At 43.5% G+C, this 17,491-nt stretch overlaps 1 protein-coding gene across 1 annotated transcript in view; it reads left to right on the top strand.

Moving 5' to 3' along the window:
* The window catches only part of CNTNAP5 (contactin associated protein family member 5), a 472,567-nt gene that overhangs the window by 381,252 nt on the left and 73,824 nt on the right, over positions 1 to 17,491 (top strand). Inside the window, exons 15-17 of the mRNA XM_054970095.1 lie at positions 6,257 to 6,384; positions 6,951 to 7,121; positions 12,790 to 13,008. Of these exons, the coding sequence (XP_054826070.1) occupies positions 6,257 to 6,384; positions 6,951 to 7,121; positions 12,790 to 13,008 (518 nt within the window). The remainder of the gene's footprint in view (positions 1 to 6,256; positions 6,385 to 6,950; positions 7,122 to 12,789; positions 13,009 to 17,491) is intronic.

The following is a 17,491-nucleotide window of genomic DNA, read 5'->3' as shown; positions in this document are numbered from 1 at the left end:
TCACATCAGATTGCCACTTTTGAATACAATAAATTTTGACTGTTGGACATATTTGTTGCTAAATTCAGGGCATACCTATAGGGTATTTGGCATTCCTGGCCATAACAGCCATATGGGACTGGGCAAGTAAGAATGCAGAAGTAGGTATGGAACAGTGGAAAATCACAAGAATAACATACCTGTGAGGTTCTGCCAAGGCTGCCACCCTGTGAGATGCCAGCATGTCTAACTTCAGCCTTGAAGGACCTTCAGGGAATATGCAGGGTCCCGCTCTATGGAAGGAGGGGGGTATACTTCACCCCCTCTCAGTCCACTCACAGATCCCTTCAATCTGAAATTGTCCTGGCTGCCTTCCATGACAGCTGTCCTAATCCAGGTGTCAGTCTTACTCCTGCTCCTCCACTTCATCTCCTTTCTTCCACGTCCTCTCTGTTGCTCTCTCATTCTCTCCTCCACTCCACCACACTCCTACACAACAACCCACCCCGTCCTGTGGGCAGTCTTCCCTTATATCCTTTCCCTCATTCCTGGCTCCACCTGCCAGCCACACCCCTCGTTTGCCCTCCAGCCTTGGCCTTGGCTGCCTCAAGCAGCTGCACATGGGGTAGCTAGTCTGGCTGCTTTGGGCAGCTACAGCTGTGCTCTCTTGGCTGGCTGCCAAGCCTCCTCTGCTCCAAGCTTCAGACCCCTGGGCAGCTACAGCTGTGCTCTCTTGGCTGGCTGCCAAGCCTCCTCTGCTCTGAGTTTCAGGCCCCTGGGCAGCTACAGCTGTGCTCTTTTGGCTGGCTGCCAAGCCTCTCCTGCTCAGAGCTTCCAGCAGCCTCAGCTGGTCCCTATTCTTCCCTTCCTCCCTGTTTGCAGGTTGGGGCGTGGCCCTGTGCTGCTTATGCTGCCTTTCTTTCCCTTCCAGTAAGGTTGCTGTCTGGCTGGCTGATGGCTGGCTGTCCCTCTCTTGTGCCTTCTCCTTCTGCCCTGGTCCCCTCCTGGCTGTCCTTGCTCCTCTTGTTGGGGCTCTTAGCCTCCCACTGGAGGGTGGGGTTAGCTGGGCTTCCACCTGCCCCATCTTACCCTCTGAGGCTTGGGTGACTCTTTCCCTCTCTCTGTTGCTGGCAGTTTCTGGACCTGGGTGTCCATCAGGGCGGCTGGGTCACTGTCTCCTGGCTGCCTCCTGCCTTCTGCTTCCGGCGAGTCTGGGGGCGGAGCCTCAGACCCCGGACAATACCCAAGACACCAGTTTTAGTTCCCACATGGGAAGACTTATTAGGAAATCCAGCTTCACACCAGAGCACAGCTGAAGTTTTTCTCCATGCTCATTGGCTGTCCCACATACTTATCATTTTGTCCAGTGAATGCCATGCACCATTTCTCTCCTGCACACAGAGGATTCATTACCACTTCCTGCTGACTCCCTTATGCTGTTTGCACAGAGACAGAAGGGCAGTACTGCATAATGTTGCAGACTGACAGCACAGAGCAAGTGAGTGCCAGAGTTCTGCACTTGGTGCTCAGGCTGGTTTGTAGTTTTCCCTTCAGCTTTGGATGCTTTCTCCACATGGTGGCCTGCTCAAGTTGGTACTCAGCATTATTTTTTCTTTATCCTATTTATCACCCACATGGAGGTCCTTTTGCTAAGTAGGAAGGCAGACACTTTGACTGCTCAAGGGGTCCAGCTCAGTCTCTAGCATTTCCAGTTAAAAGTTCTCAGGTAGAAGATGTTATAAAAGATATTTCTCAGTCTGAGACCCCGGATAGCTATGCCAATTAGACAATACTAAGTAATATAGAGCCAAACTAGATCAAATGCCTGACACAAGGAGAACACATGTCAGTTTCCCACAAGTTTCCATTGGAAAGGTAATGACAAAGAACCTCTGCCAGGGAGAAGAGGGATTTTATCCCCCATCTCCCTAGCAGAGGTTCTTTCTCTCAGTGTCATATTTAGTCCTCTCGGTTTCCTCTCACCCACTGATGCACCCAGCTCCCATTGGCTGCCAAGTGCATTTAGGGGAGCAAAGGGAGCGTGCTTCTTCTTGCCGCTGCCAGCACACTCAGCTCCCTCTGACCACCACTGGTGCTCTTGAATCCATCTCGCTGCCGCCACCATGCTCAGCTCCCTCTGGCTGCCAAGTGCATTTAGGGGAGCAAGAGGAGCGTGGTTCCCTCTCGCAGCTGCCAGCGCGCTCTGCTCCCTCTGGCTGTGGTGTGCATTTAGGGGAGCAAGGGGAGTGCATTACACTGCCAGCACACTCAGCTCCCTCTGACTGCTGCCAGCATGCTTGGCTCCCTCTCGTCACCACCGCTAGCATGCTTGGCTCCCTCTTGGTGCTGTCAGCATCCCTTGCTCCCCTAAATTCACTCCGCAGCCAGAGGGAGCCAAGAGCACCAGCGGGTGACAGGGAGCGGAGCGGACTAGATGAGATGCCTAGAGAAAGAACCTCTGCCAGGGAGAAGAGGGATTCTTTCCCTCTTCTCCCTGGCAGAGGTTCTTTCTCACTACATTTCTTGGGGAAACATGTGGGAAACTGACACATGTCCTCCTTGTGTCAGGGATCTCATTTAGTTTGGCTCATAGACCATCCTGCAGTGTCACTAGTTAAAGGTCCACCATGGATACCTCTGATAAAGTGGTATATTACTGCATCCTATCGCTAGACTCTGGTAGATTTTTCTTTTTCTACTATTGCATTCTGTTTTAGAGAGGAAATTGGACTAAAATCCAATTAAGAATGCCTGAGGTTATCTTGTAGCATCCCCAGTCTTATATTATCTGCAGCACCTTGCTCAATTTAATTCTGGTTGAGCTTAAACTTGCTTGGCTATATTATACATGGAATAAGCTAATTAAGCTACTCCGTTGCATTATTAATAATCTACACTGTACAGGTATCAAACTTGCAGGATCTGGAGTTTATTTTATTGGCTTGTTTCCCATGCTGTTAATTTACATAGCTGGAGACATCTGCTGATGGCACATTTTCCCCCTAGTATACTGTGTCTATCACAAATTTCATTAAATATCTATGCCTCTGAGTTTACCTACCCACTAGAGATTTCATTAATGTAAAGGAGAAGATATACCAATTGGGTACCATAAGGGATGAAATTATATTTAATGACACCACTGCCCTACCATCTGTTAGTGGGGGGAAACTGTGAATGGTTTTACCCAGAGACATGACCATTTTATAGTATTGCAGGCTTCTGGAATACAACAGAATGAGCTTTTTCTGAATATCCATTTATTACAACACAGAAGGATGAAAAATGATTCCAGAAGGCAAGAATCCAGGTTCTTGCTTGTCACTTAAAGGTAAAGACAGCTGCTTCTGCTGGATCACATAAAGCTATCCATTTTTTTAAGACAAAGCTGGACATTCTTTTCAGGACTAATGGTCACATCTGAAATGTGCCATAAGATGGGGGCAAATTTGCTTATATAATTACATCCCGTTTCATTTCCATGTACCCAGTAAGTGTGTATTGCATAGAATAGAGGTAGGTATGTGATGCATATTCTGACAACTGAAAGTGAAATTATGAAACCCCAATGTTAAAGACCTTGAAAAAAATCATGAAATAAGATCCTGCCTCATGATTTCTACACCAACATTCCCACATTATTTCTTTTCTTTTTTTGTCTATTCTGTTATGTAGTCTAGAGGTGCTAGTTACTTTGTCCTATTAAATCAAGGAAAAACTTATTGTGTACTATAACAAATGTTTTGTTTTCTAGTGGATTTCAATACCTTTGAGTAGGTATTGAAATGTCAACAGGGTTTCCAATGCAATTTTATACTTTGCAAATCCAGCATTTAAAATTAGATGAAAACATGCTGAGTTAATTAATTCATATTAATGAGCAGATTATATAGAACAATACTAAGTGGTATAAGGTCCTCTTTAATGACCTTTCCAAACAAACAGCTTATGGTACAATTAATTCACATGTATTTCTCACTTCTTCTTGGTTTTCCACATATTTTAACTCAAGGTAGCCCTCTATTGAGAGTATACTGTATTTCTAGTATAATTCACAAGATTTTTGCATTCGTAACTATGGCCTTTATTGAATAATCTCTATTAAGTGACATAACTAGATACACAAAGACATTTTAATTAAAAAAAGAAAAAAAGCTTTGGGTGCTGTGTGGTCCACTACAACAAGAGCAATTTTACAGTGCAGTCCTATGTGAGTTATTCCCATACACAGGAAAAACTGTACATAGTTACTGAACATAGGATTGCACTGCTGATGTAGCAGCCAGCAGAATGGATCCATTTACTAGTATTTGGTAATTCTTAGTATTTGGTAATTCCTTTACTTACATTTATTTCTTCAAAGACTGAACTCTCCCCTTTTCCAGTTCCAGAGTCTTCAATGTAGGTATATGGTTCTCTCTTATGTGTGTGCCGTTTGACATGCATATTTTAGTGTGTCAAATAGTACACATATATCCCATTATAAGGGTTGTCCACCATTAAATGATAGCAAACTATTGTCAGTGAAAGGGTTTTTTTTTTAATTATGTGCAAGAGACTTTGGGACACGCTTTGAACAACTGCACAGAATGATCCTAAACTGTGCTGTTTCCAGATTGTATTCAGCAATTTGCCTACCTTTGAAAATTATCAGAGAGATTCAGCTTGCCCAGCATGTAAAAACTTGTGGTGTGCTGTTTGCCCCCCCACAGTCAGAATGAAAGGCAGAAACAGTGTTTGGGTTCTAAAATGGGCCGCTTTATTAAATTAACAACATGCAAACATCAACTAGTTAGGCAAGGGCCTAACTAGTGGTACAGGTCAGGCCCTGGGATCACTCCTGGACCCCACCCTGACCTGTCTGGGTGAGACACCCACTGCCCTGAGTGTGAGCCATCTGACAAATGGCTGGGACCCGGCCTGGCCAGGCGATGTGGTTCCCCCCTGTAAAGCTCTCCCACCTGGCCATACAGAAACAGGGGGAGACTGGCTTGTCCAGGGGTTCCCCACCCAGGGTGTCTATCATTGCAACTGGGCCGTACAGCAGCCAGCCGCTCCTGACAGACCCCAATTCCCCACCAATGGGGAGGTGCCAAGAGTGCTCACCAGCCCACTACAGATTTCCCCTAACTGAATTCCTGCCATCCAGGAAATTAACTCAGACCCACCAAGCCAATTAACCCCACCGTTCTCCCAGTGTGAGGTAGGTAAAAAAACTCCAGTCCCAGAGCCAATTCGAGACAAGGAGAGAAAAATTCCTACCTGGCCCCACCAAAGGCAATCAGCTAATCCTGCCCTGGAATAGGGTGAGGTGGTTGGGCCGAGCACAAGGCGCGACTGAAGCCACGGGGGCGGAGAAGCCAGCAATGGCTGCAAGACTCCACCCCCAAAACTGAGCCCCAGCATGTAGGGCTCGTCCTCTGCCTTCCTCCTTCCGAGGAGTCAAAAGACTGCCACTTGCCTAAGTGGCTTTGCCACAGGCTGGTATGGCAGGATTTTGTTGGCTTCAGTGTTTATGCCTCATAATGATTCAAACATTGAGCTAATTGCATATAAAGCAACTTAGTTTCAACTTTGCTTGTCTTGAAGACCATCTACCCACTTTAGTGACAATATGCACAATAGCAAGTGTTCCTGTCAAGTCAGCTAGAGCTGTTCACCTCTTCCTTTGCTTGACAAAATTCTATAATTGGCTCCTGATTATCAGAATACCCACACAAATGATATCATACAGTGGGTATGGACATGCAAAACCCCATTTATTTTGAATCCAACTTCCCCTTGTTCCAAGCATTTCCATCGGGATCTGTTTGTATTCCTATGTGCTTCTGACAGAACACAATGGGTAATGAGAGATTACCCCTACCCTATATAAATAGAATTTAGCATCAGCTGCAGTGATTTTGCTAATGTTGTTGAAATTTCATCTCAAAAGAGCTAAAAACAAGAAATTATCTATGGCATGTTCCAGCCATCAGAATGTTGGCTTTCAGGAAAATAAAACAAAACACACACACAAATAGATTTCAACTGACTTGTAGCAATGAGTAGGAGTTAGAACCTTGATGTTTTATCTCTGTATGATTTCATTGGGTTTTATCCTTCTGTTAATTAGCTATTACACACATTTTTATCTACAAACACTTCAAATCCTTTCAGCATGTTTTTGGAAATCAAAGTAATAATATCACAAATATGTATTTTATTGGGAAAAATTAATTGGGGATTATGGCTTTTTATTTATATATCTTTTATATGTCTATATATACATATCCAGGACCAACGATACTGGCTTCCTTTCCTTCAAAGACCACTTACCTGTGAACCAGATAGTTGTCACTGACACAAACAGACCTAATTCTGAAGCTGTGTTGAAAATTGGTCCTTTGCGTTGCTATGGAGATAGTGAGTATTGGCTCTTCTCAGTATCCTTGCATGCAGGTTGCACAAGAAATGTATATTTATATAATAGAAAGTCTTCTTATACTGAAAATAGGCTTCATAATGTTGTCAGTGCCCAATGCATTTCAAAGAATATATTGGGTATTATTTTCAGAGGTCTGTTTTTAGTATGAATGACAGTAAATTGAACTTTTCCCACTTTATTTTATTCTGCCCTTCATTTGAGAAGCTCAGGATGTGCTCCCACTAAATCCTCAGAACAATCTTATGCTGTTGTTAGGCTGAGAGCAAACAAGAGACCCAGGGATACCCAGTAAGCCTCACTGTAAAGTGGAGATCTGACCTTGGGTCTTCCTGCTCGTAGCCCCACACTTTTAACTACTAAATCACAATGGTTATACCACAACAAATCTATGGACTTTGTTTCTCTGTGTGTGTTTCATTTTGGGAGTGGATTTTTGGCTTCTGTGGATTTTATTTGTTAAAATGGGGTTTTGGTTTTTTTTTTTGCAAAATTTGTTGACTCCCTGATTCTGATTAACTATAGAGAAGGCTGTTGCTATTTGCAGGACAGTTCTGGAATGCAGCTTCTTTCAACACTGAGGCTTCCTATCTTCACTTCCCCAGTTTCCATATGGAGTTCAGTGCAGACATTTCCATTTTCTTCAAAACCAATGCTACATCTGGAGTCTTCTTAGAAAATCTTGGAATGAAAGATTTCATCAGACTTGAAATAAGGTGTAAGTGTGTGACTGACTGACTTATTTAATTTTTTTTAATCCCACCTTTCCATCTGCCTATGGGACCTTCAAGGTGATGGATCTTGAATGAAAAAAAAAATCAAAGAAAGAAGAATTTGGGCTCCTCATGTATTAAAGATCACAAAAAGAACTAAACATAAGGGATGCTCGAACACTTGCTAGTTTGGCTCATGTCTTGTTCACCAGTCACAAACAGGGAGCTGATTTTTCTATGATCAGTTTGACTGTTCATCAGCATCTTCAGAGCTGTTTGATATGTTGCCTCTAATCATGCAGCATAGAACAATTTGCTTTCTGTACCAATTGTCTAAATAGACAATTAAATCAGTCATGAATCACATAAATCAGTCACAAATAACTATTTTTTTTTAAAAAAACTTACCCTTCAGTGTTTGTCATTTTAGTCCCTAATAATGCTAATAGCTGCCAATCAGTTTGAACTGGCAGCACCTTTGCATATGTACAGCTTTGCAAAATTGTGGTGCAAGCCTCTTTGGCAGGCAATTGCAGAAGTTTGGCATGAATCCAACAGACTGGATAATTTACTCATGTCTGACCAACCCCTTCAAACACTTTAAGTTTGACTGTTGCACACAGTGGTGAAATTTACAGCAACTCTACTAAAGACTGATAGGTTCACACAACCATAGTCGAAACTTATTCCCCTACCACATGTTAAAGTAAAGTAGGGTTAATATAGCATGTCAGCATGGATAGTGGCAAGCATCTCCAAATAGAAGACTCTGGGAAAAAATAGAAGTTCATAGTATACCTTGTAAAAAAATTCATTTTATAAGTGTACACAGATGTGTGGATACACTCAAAGGTGCATGGCTACTACCAGAATCACCTATTCTACCTGTTCTTCTTTAACATCTTGATGCTTCCCCCTGCCACTTCTCCAGCAGTCAGCTGCAAGGTATAATAGTAGTAAAAGACTTAAAATACACATCAAAACTAGTATTTAAGGAAAGAGATTGGTTGGTGGGTGAAAACATTGATATTCAAGGTTTTAGTGGAAACAGTGGCAAAGGGACAAGGTTTCTTGAGAATTGTCTTCCATTAAGAATAGGTTGTTCTTTAGAGTTGTGTGTATGTGTCTTTTGCGCATGCACATAGAGCTTCATAAATCTATAGGGAGGATAGTTCTGCTCATATCAGTGCCTGTACTGTTGTTTTATTGCTCTTATCTCCCATCTGGAACAACTCATAAAAATAGCTGCTTTGCATGGCTGGTGCATTATATCAGTTATCAATTGTTTCTCTCTCCTGGTATTAGTTGTTCTTGGCTGATGGTAAATAGTACTTACGTAATCTGCCTTTGGAAAATAGTTGGCACATAAAAGAACATGAATTGAGAGATGCAAAACATGCTGAGGGTCATAATAGTTCTAGTGTGCCTTGCCAATCACATAGCTTTGCTTTGGAACTGAACTGCAATTATTGCCCAGTATATTAAAGAAGAATCTAACGGGTAGTTTTAACAGCTTTTATTCCATTGGTTTAGCTAGTAATGGAGTCAGGTGAGGACTGTTGTGTCTTTGGAGTGAAATAAGGTCCTTCTGTTGCAGATTCCATCAGGCTGAACAAACATGGCATGAAGTATCATCATTTCATAATAAAGTTCTAGTAACTTCAACATAAATTCTACTAAAATAAGGCCCATAAGGTCCTTTAATTCATAAAACCTATTGTAAATACCATGGTGCATTATCACTAGGTAATAAGATATAGTTTAGTATTAATTGAACATCAAAGTCCTATTTGGTTGACACTTCAGTGAATTGTATTTTATTCTCAAGGGCCATTTTTTAAAAAGCAGGGCTTTGGCATGAATTGATGTCAAAAGAATGCAATCAATCAAGATTAGACATTTGCTTGCACTTTGATTTGCACAGAAAAATCAGGTGATATTCAAAGAGGGCAAGCCTGGAGATAGTTTACTTTGAATTTCATTTTACCAGCTTCTTACTGTGGATCTTGCAGGACATCTACTGACTGAAAACCACAGATCAACTTCTATGGCTGAGAAGGCATCATGATCCTATGCAGAGTCAGTATACCTAAATACAAGTAAAACAATGGGCTTCGGCACATTTAGCCCTACATAGGATTATAGCTAGAATTGCCAGGCTAAGGTTGCCAGGGAAACAGGAGGCCAGGTACACGGGGGTGCCATTGGCAATTCTGTGATGTCACTTCCGGGAAAAACCCAGAAATGACATCTGTCCTTGCCAGAAAATCTGTGGTAAAACCATAGAGTTTCCATCAGGTCCTAGAGAAGACTGATGTCACTTCCAGGTTTTTCCCAGAAGTGATGACAGTATGATAGATATATTTTTTTAATGGCAGAATAATTATAGCCCTGATTTCCCCCCTTTTCATAGGGCTTTGGCACATTTAGCCCTACATAGGATTATAGCTAGAATTGCCAGGCTAAGGTTGCCAGGGAAACAGGAGGCTGGGTACATGGGGTGCCATTGGCAACACTGTGATGTCACTTCTGGGAAAAACCGGAAGTGACATCTGTCCTCTCCAGAAAATTTGTGGTGAATTCCTAGAGATGACTGATAACTAGACATGGGCACGAACCAAAACAAATTACAGAACCAGAGGATCGTGGTTCGGTGCGGACAACGATCCCGAATTCCTGAACAGCAATGAACATGTCCCGTTCCTGAACCCGGATCGTGGATCGTGAAACCCAGCCTGGGAGCCCATGGCTATTTATAAGCATGGGTCCCATTCAGCAACAAAGGAGGTCTGTGTTTGGCCATCAGAGCTGCCTATCAGGGTTTGCAGGGATGAAATTGGAGTGCCCATGGCTACAGAACACCCCCTTCCCCCTCCCTCCCCTGTGTGTTTTCTCCCAACTTGTGACTGCTTTGCTGCTCCGTGGTTGGAAGGAAGCCCTGCTGATCAAGGAAAGCTGGGCTTCCATTCGGGTTTCCAGGACGACAGAAGGAGGGCAAACAGAGCTCAGGCATTCCCCTGGCTCCGTTGCCAGGGGAATAGATTGCTGGCGCCTGAGTGTCTGGATCCCCAAATTGAGCTCGAACGCCATGATCCAGGCCTCTCCCGACCGCTGGATCGTTGGCCGTGGACAATCATGATCCGCCGGGTCATGATTGCGCGATCACCATTTTCGTGGGTTTTTTACGTTCATAATGTGGATCGTGCCCATCTCTACTGATAACACTTCCAGGTTTTTCCCAGAAGTGATGGCAGCCTAATTATAGCCCTGATTTCCCCCTTTTTCATAGCATACACGTAGGTATGTCCTTTACCTAGGCTTATCCCAAATCTGATTGTGTTGTGACTTACCTTCAAGTATGTGATCCTGTAAATATGGTCCATGTCCCAGCTAGCTCATAGCAAATGGCTCAGAAATTATCAGATTTATAGCAAACATTATTTACTCAATTTATCATTCTATTAAGAGTACAAAACAATGTGGCCATTAGAAGTGGGCCTATCCTTCCTTAGGGGATATAAGAGAATTTGTCATATTTAGTTTACTACATCTGGTGACAATGTCCTCCAGCCGCCACCACCCTCACTGGCCTTGCAGCTTCAGGCACCATCCTCAGACCCTGCAGCACCGCCCCTGTCAGTACTTCAGCTATCAATTTGATACTGCTGAATGTGTAAAACTTTTGGACTCTGATCCATCTACCCCACTATTGCCTAAGAGTTCCCGTATCTTTCCAAGATTCAAGCAAACTTCTGCCTCCCCCATTATCTGAGATCCTTTAAATGTAAATATCAAGAATTAAACCTGGGACTTCTGCAGGCAAACCATCTGTTCTGCCGCTGAGCTATAACTTTTATAACATTTATTACTGAGAGAAGTGAGGAGTACACAGGGAAGGAGAACAGCCAGGGAGAAAATGGCACCAAAACCACTGGAGAAAAAAGAGACAACTACTGCAACCAATGGAAAAAGTATAGTGCATCTATTTTGTGATATGTATTTTTATGAAAAGTTTTGGGGCCCTGAAATCCATTTCACCTTGATTTTTTTTTTAAATTTGGTAGAGTCCTACCATGCTCTATATTTAAGGGCTGATCATTAGGAGTGTACAATATGGAACAAAATCGCTGTTTCGTTTTGTTAAAGCAGATTTCAAAATGCAGAACCAAATCTGGAAACCAAATTGTAATGACACCCTCCCACCAAAAGTATGTTTTGTTTTGTTTAGGTTCTTTCCTCACAGTATAAGCCGCAAGAAGTAGACACAGGGCCCACATGGCAGTTTTCCTTAACAGCATTGACCAATTGGATCCTAAATGCAGAGAGCACTTATGTTATTAACTCTGTTGGTGGGAAGGGGGAATAAGCATAATGCTCATGAGTGCATCATTTTTTCTCATCACTACCTGGCCAATGGTATTGTCTCCCTGCCAATCAGGTCCTCACAAGAGGAGACCTTTCCCCACCTATCAGCTTTGGAAAAAATTGGAAGGGGGAATGTGCAGACTTTAATCATAGGCTGCATAAGCACTACTGAATATCATGGGACTTGCATCTGAGTAGACCTCTTTGGGTGCATCTGTTTGTTTTGCAGAGCTACCAGGAATTGGTCTGTCTCCCCCACATAAAAGTGTAGATAAAAAGGTTGTTTTTAATGCTGCCGCCACCCCATTACCTCTTTGCCATCCAGTTTCCCACCATGGTGTGCACCCTCCAACACTTACCTTCTTCAGAGTCCATTGTTTTGTGTGTGTGTGTGTAGTATAACTGAGGAAAAACTTGGTGGATCAATGATTTAGAAAGAAGACTGTGTTTTGCGAGATTTTGGTGCTATTAAGTGCAAAAACAGCTGCCTCAAAGAGCCTAGAAGCCCGCATTGCAAAGAACCGTGCCAAAGATTAGATCTGAGCCAACTATGCCCCATCCTGAAAAAAACAATGACGGTACATAGTTACTTCAGAAGCCCCAGCTCTGAAACTAAAATGGAATTTTTTTCAGTGCACAGCGCACCCCTACAACTCATTGACATTGTTGGAAGGAAAAGTTGTGTTCTATAATTTACTTCATAATTCCTTACAGTAAACACCAAAACAGTAATTTTTTATAATAAAAAAGAAGATGCAAGTGTGCTGTTCAGTCTTGGCTCAACTAATTAATGTCCTCCTCCCAAAAAATCTATTAATGCATTAGGTAATTAATCTACCAACTAAATTGATTAAAGCTGACTAAAAAGTGCTTCAGATTTTTGCAATATCTTACAATTTTTCCCAGCAATTATACCACATTGTTTGCTTCAGACATAATTTCCGTCTATGATAGCTCTAATTCCTTCTCCCTGCCTACATCTCAGGATTGCTTCTTGCATAGCTCCCATCATGATGTCCCATCATACACCACTAGCCAATGAGAGGCATGAAGAAAAAGGTAATCTCGTCCACCTACAAGGCCTTTCGTTCCTATATGGCTCCGTTTCTTAAAAAAGAAGTCCTCTGCCTCTCCCTCTTTTCCTACATACAACATGTTAAAAATCAAAGAATGCAAACATTTAACCAGTGGATCTCAGGGAATGACAAGTGCTATGTCATTATTTACTGGCAAAAAGATTACTGTCTCGTAGTATGTTTGGTTTTATTTGATATCACATGAGATACTCCTTTTCCTTATTCTTTCTAGCTCCTAAAGAGATCACCTTCACAGTAGATGTTGGTAATGGCCCAGCAGAAGTCACAGTCCAGTCCCTAGTTCCCTTGAATGACAACCAGTGGCATTATTTACATGCTGAGAGGAATCTCAAGGAAACATCTCTACAGGTGGACAACCTTCCAAAGAAGACCCTGGAGGCACCATCTGAAGGACATTTCCGATTACAGCTCAACAATCAATTATTTGTAGGTAGGGACAACCTGCGGGAGTTTATTGATGTTTTGCAGAGTTTGATTGCAGCAAGGTAGATGCCCCCCCCCCCCGCCCCGTATCAGATATTTTATGTCCTTGGCTCTTTGCTTGGTGAATTTATGAGGAGGAAGTAAATGTTGCCCTACTCTTCTTGGCAAAGGGTGCTTAACAGTTAGCCCAAAGACAAGTCTGATGACTCATTTTCTTCAGTATTTGCCCTGAAATTAATTGATGTCAACTTGGCTGCATTATGACACAAGATGATGGATTTCTGGCTTGCAGTGGTGATGGTGGAAAAACTGACTCCCATGATGGAAGCCATTTAGGAAACCTTTCCTCTTTCTCTTTCCTTTCCCTCTTTCTCTTCTACCTAATTGGATATGTGTGCATGTTTGTGTGTATATTTCTGATTTACTAATAAGATTTTGAGTTACTAGACAAAATGTAGGTAAATGGCAGACTCTCATTTTGTTTTCTTTGCATGTCTACAGAGTGTAAAGCAGAAGGATAATTTCTCATGTTCACTACTTTGAATCGCTGCATTGCAACACATTTTCTTCAGGATTCTGGAGCGTCTTCTATGAACATCAGATCCAGAGGAGTTAGCCGTGTTAGTCTGTAGTAGCAAAATCAAAAAGAGTCCAGTAGCACCAATTTTATTGTAGCATAAGCTTTCGAGAATCAAGTTCTCTTCTTGTTCTCTTCGAGAACTTGATTCTCAAAAACTTATGCTACAATAAAATTGGTTAGTCTTAAAGGTGCTACTGGACTCTTTTTGATTATGAACATCAGAGTTTCTATGAACATCAGAGAGCCAGTTTAGTGTAGTGGTTAAGAGCACGGGACTCTAATCTGGAGAACTGAGGGCCAAGCTACACATGACGAATGACACTTGAACAGCAAGTGTATTTCTCCCTGTTCACTTGCCCTCCACTCAATCCACTTGCCGTTCAAGTGTCATTCGTCATGTGTAGCTTGGCCCTGAGTTTGATTCCCCACTCCTCTTCTTGAAGCCGGCTGGGTGACCTTGGGTCAGGCACAGCTTCTAGGAGCGCTTTCAGCCCCACCCACCTCACAGGGTGTTTTGTTGTGGGGATAATAATAACATACTTTGTAAACTGCTCTGAGTGGGTGTTAAGTCATCCTAAAGGGTGGTATATAAATCAAATGTTGTTGTTATTCTCATTCTGTGCGTGTGTGTGTGTACTTTTTTGCCTAAGAATCAAATCCTGGTATCATTTCCTTACTATTTCTTCCCCAAATTACATCTAGATTACTATCATTTTATGTTTTATACATAAGGAGTTCAGGCTAATAGAAAGTGAGATTTGAAATTGGGTTTCAGTTTTCAGCCTATGTGTATAACCACTTAACAATAGAAAACTCAGGCTCTAGAAATCAAAGGTTTGTGTATTCAGATTTTGTATTTGGAGTGTTTATCATAAAAATATATTCCCCATTTTATGTATTTGTTTAGAAAATGTATATGCCATTTCTCCAGAGAACCAGTCTTGGACTATTATTTTTCCCCACATAGTTTGAAACAGCCCAGTTACCCCCATGACTAGAGGTGGGCACGATCCAAAAAAAAATATTGATAAAGCTGTTCATGGATCCATGCTGGCGACGACCCCAGATCACCAATCCACACCGAACAAGTCCCGTTTCTGATCGGGGATCGGGGATCAGGGAGGCCAAAGCGGAGCCCCCCCCCACACACACACACTTAGAGCAGAGGGGGGGAAAGTTTTTAACTTGGCGACAAGCCACCTCCCCTCAGGAAGGGGACATTTTCACATGCACACACACACTTAAAGCAGAGGGGGGGAGTTTTTAACCTGGCGACGAGCCGCCTCCCCTCAGGGAGGGGACGTTTTCACACACGCGCACTTAGAGCAGAGGGGGGGAGTTTTTAACCCATCCCTGCCTCTCCAAATAGAGAGAAAGAGACACCCCATCAACATGTTTCAGCCAGCTTTTTAAAAAAAGCAGGGATAGAATCCTCCATTCCTCCCCACCCGATTTTAAAAGCAAGCAGCCAGTCTTCCAAAAGCATATTTTAAACAGAAAGAAAGTAAAACCAGGATCCACATGGATCCTCATGGATCCTATAGTTTTTTAGATAGGAAAAACACAAATGAAACATCAAATCAAATATCACAGCCAGGTCCACAGACTGAAATATAAAAAAACACAGATCCAAAAATATTTGGCACTGCCACGGTGAAAAAACATGAATCTGAGACACGGATCCTCATGAATGCATATGATTTTTACATTGAAACAAAACAAAAAGGCTGTCATATTTTAAATCTTTTGGTCCTGTTTGTGGCATTGGACATGATCTGGTTTTGTTTGGTGGATTTTGGGTGGCCCCATGTAAAAATCAAGAGGATCCATGAGGATCCATGCTTTTAGACCATGTTTTTGCACCGTGGGAGTGCCACGAAGTGGTGGATAACTGATTTTTCTCCCCTTTTGTGGCAATGGACATGATCTGGGATTGTATGGTGGATTTTGGGTGGTCCCATGTAAAAACCTAGAGGATCCATGTGGATCCGTGCTTTTGAACTGTATTTTTGCGCCATGACAGTTCCATGAAGAAGTGGATGGCTGAATTTTTTGGTCCCATTTGTGGCAGCAGACATGGTCTGTGATTGTGTGGTGTATTTTGGGTGGCCCCACTTAAAAATCAAGAGGATCCATGCGGATCCGTGCTTTTTTAGCATGTTTTTGTGCCGTGGCAGCACCACGGATCAGTGGATGCATGATTGTTTTGTTGCTGTCTGTAGACTAGGACATGATCTATAATATGACAGCCTTTTTGTTTTGTTTTGTTTCAATATAAAAATCATATGAATTCATGAGGATCCATTTAAAATCATCTGGATCCAGCGTTTACCCACTCCCTTTTAAACACACACACAGAGCCGTGAATGAGGTTTTCCCACAAAATACAGTGTTTTAAAAGCAGGCTAAAAACAGAGAGTGACAGACAGAAAAACAGCCATTCCTCCTACAAAGCCCTGTTTTTTTAAAAAGCAAAAAAACATTTGGAGTGCCCGTGGTGGCTACAGAACACCCCCTTCCCCCTCCCTCCCCTCTCTTCTCCCAAATGGTGATGCGTTGCTGGCTGCTCCATGGTTGGAAGGAAGCCCTGCTGATCAAGGAAAGCTGGGCTTCCATTCGCGTTTCCAGGGCGGCAGAAGGAGGGCAAACACAGCTCAGGCATTCCCCTGGCTCCGTGGCCCCGGGAATAGATTACTGGCGCATGAGTGTCTGCAATCCAGAACAGAAACTGATCAATCCAATCAAGACCCGAACAAGCAAACGTCCGACCACTGGATTGGTTGCCATGGACAGCACCGATTAGCTGAGTCCCGATGGCGCAAATGCAATTATTGGGGTTTTTTTCAAATTGTATTGCTGATCATGCCCATCTCTACCCATGACTGATTCTCGATTACTGAAGCAGAGGGAATATTCTACTTAACTCTAGGCTCAAGACCCAAACAAAAGTATCTTTTGCAACCCCAGCTGGAAGGAAGAGACAGACACAGGCTTGGAATAAAGGGCCGTTTATTAAATGACCATAAAGGTAATGCACGGCAAGAGCTAACTAAGCGGTACAGGTCAAGCCCTGGGGTCAACTCCGGACCTCCGCCTTGACCTGTCTGGGTGAGCCCCATGCCCCCGGGTGTAGGTCATCCTTTGAATGGCTGCAACCCGGGCTGCCAGGCCATGGATCCCCATTGAAGCCCTGTTACGCCCCAGCCGCACGGCATGAGGGGAGGCCTTGTATTGAGGATCCCCGCAGGTTTCTGCCAGCGTACGGTAGCCGCAAGCAGGCATACCGCCCTTAATAGCAGCCCTGTCCCCATTCAAGGGGAAGCGCCACAGGGTGCTCACCAGCCCGCACCCTATTCCCAAAATCTCCTGCCAACTACTAACTAAACAGCACAACCCAACAATAACTCAGAACACTGCCATTAGTGCAAGGTAGGCAAAAAAAAAAACCCTTCCCAAAGGCCAATCGGGGAAAAGAGGGAAAAAATTCCTACCTGGCTCTGGACCCAGCAGCCAGCTATTCCTGCACTAAAAACAGGGTGAGGTGGGTGGGCCGAGCACTCAAAGAGACTGCAGCCGGGAAGAGAGGAGCCGCCTGAATCAGGCTCTTGGCTCCGCCCCCAGCTAAGCCCAGGATGCCTGGGAAGGGAGCCTGTCTCCAGAGCGGGGCTGCAAAGGACGGCTCCCAGCTTGAGCTGCATTCTGTTGCTGCTGGGAGAGCCGCATTGCAACCCCAGCCGGAAGGAAGAGACAGACACAGGCTTGGAATAAAGGGCCGTTTATTAAATGACCATAAAGGTAATGCACGGCAAGAGCTAACTAAGCGGTACAGGTCAAGCCCTGGGGTCAACTCCGGACCTCCGCCTTGACCTGTCTGGGTGAGCCCCACACCCCCGGGTGTAGGCCATCCTTT

Source organism: Eublepharis macularius, chromosome 2, assembly GCF_028583425.1.
Source record: "Eublepharis macularius isolate TG4126 chromosome 2, MPM_Emac_v1.0, whole genome shotgun sequence".
Classification (NCBI taxonomy): domain Eukaryota; kingdom Metazoa; phylum Chordata; class Lepidosauria; order Squamata; family Eublepharidae; genus Eublepharis; species Eublepharis macularius.
The sequence above is the reverse complement of the archived record's forward strand: the minus strand, read 5'-3'. Positions and strand labels throughout refer to the sequence as shown.